We start from the raw sequence: 6,352 nt of genomic DNA, 5'->3' as shown, positions 1-6,352 counted from the left end.
CATATATAAACCCCAAGAGTGAATCAAAATCCCTATACATAACAGACTAGTACAGTAGCATTTCTTTAAAATCCCTCAAACATAATATTAATAGTTACACAGTTTTAACAAATCCCATCTCAGATCTTAAACACATAGTAACAGATGGCCCAGGCTAGGTTTAACAGTCATTCATCAACCATTCCCAAAGTCCTCCATATCAGTCCAAAGTTCACTAGCAGCAGGGTCCATGGTTTCATGTAAAAACTGCTGCACCCTGAGAAATGGTCAAAGGCTCTCATTCCATGCAGAGTGTGTGCTGTGCAGACAATCAAAGCTGGTCAAAGTCCCAAAAGCAAGTCAATTCCTATCATTTGACACAAATCCAATAAATAAAGGTTAGAACAGTCTGAGATAAAAAGACTGGTCCACAAGACTGCTGCAAAATGTGAAGAGCCCGCAACCTCCTATGTGAAGAGATGACTGCTTTACAGGACAGGCACCAACTGTAGTCTCAAGTCTTAACAGCAATTAGGTCTCACAGACCATTGTTAATTGTCCTCTTATCATTTAGAAACCTTAAAAAAAAAAAAAAAAAACACAAATACCCAATAACAGACAGATGACCAGGCTAAATACTTATTTGCCTAAGCATTTAGGATACAATGATTACATATAATCAGACTGAAAACAGCAAGTATGACATAAATGAATTGACAAGTCTATTGACCATTGCTCTGACCATAGAGATCAGTTACGGGAGGAAAAATTGCAAGAACTTAACTATAGTATAACATAATCAGTCAAAACTCAACCTTCAGCACATACAGGATAAAATAGCTTTAACCCAGTTTTATTCCAATAAATTGTCCCACTAACTGTCAGAGAGTGGAGCTTTAAAACTCCCATAAAGCATTAATTAATTAACTATAAGCCCAAGAAATTTTACCTCTAATAACAGATTCCATTAATCAAATTTCCTGGTAAATCCTAAACAAATATTTACCATAACCTTATAGTGATAACATTTAAGAAATTTGTCCCAATAAGTTCACAACTTAAACAATTATCCAAGCAGATGTTTTATAAGTGAACATTATACATACAAATCAGTTTGCCCAATACATAGAAAAATATCCCAAATTGCATATTGTCCATAACAGAAACATTTTCAAAAGGACAAAGAAAAACTTATTTTCAGAGGCCCTTTAAATAACCTCAGGATGACCCAATACAATCAATTTAAACTTATACAGAATGTCCAAATATCACATAAGAGAATCTGAAAGATTCTTTAAACTTTTAGAAATAATCCTACCAAAGTATGGATCACATTTATGACTATATTTCTCAAACAAAAAAACCATTATGTATCAAGAAACAAATATTTAGTCAATTAACCTAAAAGTAAGCCTGTCCCTTTAAATCAGTTTGCTGACTAGCAGTAACAGCTGGAACACACTTAAGGAGGTGAGGGAAGGAGAGGATTCCACGTGGCCACCCTTCCCTGCACTTCTGGACAAAAATTTCCTCAGGTTCCCTACTCAATTTCTTATGTGGAAATCCTTCTCAAGATGTAGCCCATCAATTTCTTCCCAAGTCTACCAGATTGCCAACTTTCTCCTTCTTTCATGCTACATATTTAAACAATCTCCAACAACTTTCCTAACTAGACTCTCCATTGCTAAAATAACAGGAAGCAGTGTGTGTGTGTGGGGGGTGGGTGAGTTGAATCTTTACCTTTAAAGACAAAGGACCCTCTTCCCGTTTCTCTCTCCCCCACCTCTTCTTCCTGCTGCCAAAAACCTTTTTCTTATTTCCTAAAATCATGCAAATCTTTAATTGTTCCTATAGACCAATCCTTCATAAATCACCTGCATTCTTCTTTCCAGTTCTCTTCAAAAGTTTTAAGATTCCCAATATAGTGAATAGCTAGATAACTCCATAAAACATGTTATAATTGGTGGAGTTGTGAATGAATCCAACTATTCTGGAGAGCAATCTGGAATTATGCCCCAAAAGTTATCAAACTGTGCATACCCTTTGATCCAGCAGTGTTACTTCTGGGCTTATATCCCAAAGAAATACTAAAGAAGGGAAAGGGACCTGTATGTGCCAAAATGTTTGTGGCAGCCCTGTTTGTAGTGGCTAGAAACTGGAAATTGAATGGATGCCCATCAATTGGAGAATGGCTGGGTAAATTGTGGTATATGAATGTTATGGAATATTATTGTTCTGTAAGAAATGACCAGCAGGGTGAATACAGAGAGTCTTGGAGAGATTACATGAACTGATGCTAAGTGAAATGAGCAGAACCAGGAGATCATTATACACTTCAACAACGATACAATAACGAAGATGTATTCTGATGGAAGTGGATTTCTTTGACAAAGAGGCCTAACTCAGTTTCAATTATCAATGATTGACAGAAGCAGCTACACCCAAAGAAAGAACACTGGAAAATGAATGTAAACTGTTTGCATTTTTGTTTTTCTTCCTGGGTTATTTTTACCTTCTGAATTCAATTCTCCCTGTGCAACAAGAGAACTGTTCAGTTCTGCAAACATATATTGTATGTAGGATATACTGCAACATATTTAACATATATAGGACTGCTTGCCATCTAGGGAAGGGGGTGGAGGGAAGGAGGGAGGGGAAAAATCGGAACAGAACCGAGAGCAAGGGATAATGTTGTAAAAAAAATTACCCTGGCATGGGTTCTGTTAATAAAAAGTTATTATAAAATAAAAAATAAATTTTAAAAAAATGTTACAATGTTACAATGTTAACATTTAAACTGAGTCAAATCAAACTTTTTACAGAAGTTTTTTTTTTTTTTTTTTTTTCTCCTTAATATTTGTCTGACCACAATTAGCATCTCTCTTATCTGTCCAGGCAGAGCTTGAATTGTATTGCTCTTTAATTAAATCAGGCTGCTTTTTTTTTTCTTTTTTCTTTAGTAATAAAGGTTAACAATATTTAAACAAATTCCAAGATCTTATCCTCAGAATACACAGATCTAGCATGCAAAGGCAATAGCCAACTTATTTCTCACAATTTTCAGAATCATCCCAAAGTTCCTAATCATTTTTTTTTCTTCCTGAGTTTCAATCAGATAAAGTTTTATTGGCTTCTACTCTAGCAGTCTCTGAAAACTGCTTTAAGGTAAAAACTTCCCTGTCAGTTTAAAATGGCCAAGTTCCATTTACTTACAAATTAGTACAACACGTTAAAAAGTTTAAAATCACAAGCAAATTTTCAAATAACCAATTCCCAAATTTCTTAATCATTGTTCTTAAAACTTAACAGAGCTCTTAAATTAACAAAACAGACAAATCACACAGAACACATACAACTAGAAGAGTGACCCAAAAAGGCACTCAGAATCAGATCAGACCAGATGTTTCCAGATTTAGACACCCACAACCATCACATGGAGACTTGTGGAGGTCGGCAAAGGGGCTTTAGCGCTGCGTCCAGCTTACCCCACTTGCTACAGATACAGGAATACTCACCAGACCAGACAAGTGGATGGATAGTTAGGCAGCTGCAGGGGCCCCTCAATATCTTATTAGCCAAAACTGGATTTTAGGATGCTCTGTGCCAATTTTGAACCGAATTCAAAAATTTGGGTCTCAATCTCCTGGTTGGCAGAAAGAGATTTCTGGAAACTGGGGTGCCCACCCCCTAGGATCCATAACCTCTTTCCCCCTCCAGGGAGAGGGACTAGCCGTCAGACTGAGTCAAAGGCTTATTTCAGTGGGAATCTCCAAATGAAATAGCCCAGGCAATAAAATTCAAGACAGCCAAGGTGTTTGTAATTTAGAAATCATTTATTACCAGCCAGGACAGACTCTCAGTAGAGATTCGCCTCGAACCCAAATAGAGACAGGTTTATGAGCAATTTTTGTTCTGTGGTTACAATAGTGACTCGATTTCTTGCTCGAGAAGGGGGATGCTGGGGAGCTTACAGGATGTCTGACATTGTTAGGCAAGCATTCTGTCTGAACATAACACTTCCTTTAATTTAATTTAAGCAACATTTTCCTATAAGCCTGAGGCCCCTTGACTCAGGGATGAGGGGACCAGTCTTTTGTCCATTTCACTATATATATATATATATATATATATATATATATATATATATATATATATATATATATACATATATATACTTATAAAACTGTTTCTGAGATTGTTAAGAATTAGAAACTAAAAGTTTTGATCAATTGAAGGATTGCTTAAAAAATTACAGTATATAATTGTGTTAAAATATTACTGTCCTTTAAGAAATGATGAAAGGGAAGGTTTGAGAAAAACCTATGAGGATTTAAATAAACTGTTGAAGACATAAATTAGGAGAAGAATTTATACAGAAACATCGTTGTAAAGACAAACACTTTGGAAAAACTTAATTCTTATCAACAGAAGGACCAAATACAATTTCAGAAGAAAGATGATAAAGAATCTCTCTTAAGAGAGATGTGATTAATTCAAGGTAAAGACTGAAGTATATAATTTTTGGATATGGTCAGGGCAAGAATTGGTTTTGCTTTAGTCTTGACAAAAGTTACAAGGATTTTTCTTTTCTTTCTCCTTTTCTTTCATTCTTTCTTTTACTGGAGATGAGAGTATTGGAAGGGAGAAGAAGAGAGATGAGACAAAATCAGTTTTTGTAGATTGTAAAAAACAAAATTAAACTTAAAAACACATGGAAAAATTATGAAATCTTTAATAAAAAGTACAGTACCTTAGATTCTCCTTCAGTAATCTTCTGGAAATTTGAGAAAGATTTACTTTTTCTGACTCTCATCTTTGGCTATTAAAATATAAAATGAAAAATATAACTGACTAATAAAAGTGAAATCTCATATATAATGATACTTAACAAGAACTGGACCTGTGATTTCATTTATATGAGGAAAATCCTGGTGAGGAAGTTCCCTTAACATCTTCTCTGTAACTTAAAGTCTTGGAAAGTTGACCAGAATACTGAGAGATTTAATGACTTGCCTAGGGTGGTCACATAGCCAAAATATGTTTGAGACAAACTTGAATCCAGTTTTTCTTGAATCCAAGGCCAGGTCTGTATTTTTTTTATGCCATAGATGCCTCTTATCTACTTAATATATAAACTCTAAATACAAATAGAATATTTAATAATAATAATTAACATTTATATAGGACCTGCTATGTTCCAGGCACTGTGTTATGCAAATATCTTATGTAATATTTTCCAGAATATACTTTTTATGGATGATCTCAAATGGCATTATAAAAATATTTAAACTTTAAAAATTGTTTTAGTCTATTCAAAAAAAACTTGTTAAAAGGAACAAAATGTTTCACTTATGGAATAATTTAATTAATTTAATCAGTTGATTTCTAGGTTCTATAGAGGAAAAAATGTTTCATAGTATAAAAGTATTAGACCAACAAGAGCAACATATTACCAATACAACCTCCCAAATTTCTTTGAAGAATTTAACAAACTGTGACACAAGTAAAAAAAAAAATCATCATAAGAGAAATTGTTTCTTGCAACTCTCTGAATATAATATCACAAAATTTTTGTTTTGCTTTGTTTTTATATGTTGTGAGTTTGTTGTTGTTTTGGTCAAACTTGTGATTTTAATAGAGTGGTCCCACAGATTGTGTGTGTGTATGTTTGGGGGATAGAACTTGAAACAAACCTATTTTTTCTGAACTAATAGATGATAAATTTCCATACTAACAATACAAACCACTTAATTTCCTTGAGAATTCAACAAATTGTAGCACAAGTAGAGCATCATTATAGAAGGAATTGTTTCAGGTAGATGCTAGTATTACCCCAGTTTCACAAATGAGAAAAATGAGATTGAAAAGTTAAGTAATATGCCTAAGCTAGTAATTATCTGAGGCAGGACTGGAGTTCAGGCAGAATTGGAATTCAGGCCTTCTTAATTCCATGTTCAGTATGCTATCCATAAGCCACTAAGTTCTTAAGTCTGTGAGAGTTATTTTCCTTAACAGTTTTGTAGTCAATGTATATATTGTCCTCCTTCTTACTTCATAACTCCAATAATGTGTAAACTGGGTTTCAAGCCATTCTATGAGAATTTTGTAGGCTACATGTGCATTAGTCCAGATTGGTGGAAAGAATGTTAAGTGATAGATACTATGTGTAAGCGGTTGAGTTGGTATTAGAAATTTAGAAAGAAGAATATTCTTCATTCTTTCTTTGAGAAACATATCTGTGATTCCAGCCTCTCTCAGGGATTACATCCAGTCATGTAGAGAAGAAAGACACAGACTGTAAGTGACAGACATATAGGGGAAGCTAGCTCTTTAACATGTTTTTGATTTCTCTTTTCCTAAAGACTCAAGGAAT

General features: G+C 34.2%; 1 protein-coding gene across 1 annotated transcript in view; it reads right to left on the bottom strand.

Moving 5' to 3' along the window:
* TTC6 (tetratricopeptide repeat domain 6) overlaps positions 1 to 6,352 on the bottom strand; it is a 288,496-nt gene that overhangs the window by 189,163 nt on the left and 92,981 nt on the right. Inside the window, exon 11 of the mRNA XM_051978083.1 lies at positions 4,730 to 4,798. Within this exon, the coding sequence (XP_051834043.1) occupies positions 4,730 to 4,798 (69 nt within the window). The remainder of the gene's footprint in view (positions 1 to 4,729; positions 4,799 to 6,352) is intronic.

The sequence above is a fragment of the Antechinus flavipes genome, chromosome 2 (assembly GCF_016432865.1).
Source record: "Antechinus flavipes isolate AdamAnt ecotype Samford, QLD, Australia chromosome 2, AdamAnt_v2, whole genome shotgun sequence".
NCBI classification, from domain to species: domain Eukaryota; kingdom Metazoa; phylum Chordata; class Mammalia; order Dasyuromorphia; family Dasyuridae; genus Antechinus; species Antechinus flavipes.
The sequence above is the reverse complement of the archived record's forward strand: the minus strand, read 5'-3'. Positions and strand labels throughout refer to the sequence as shown.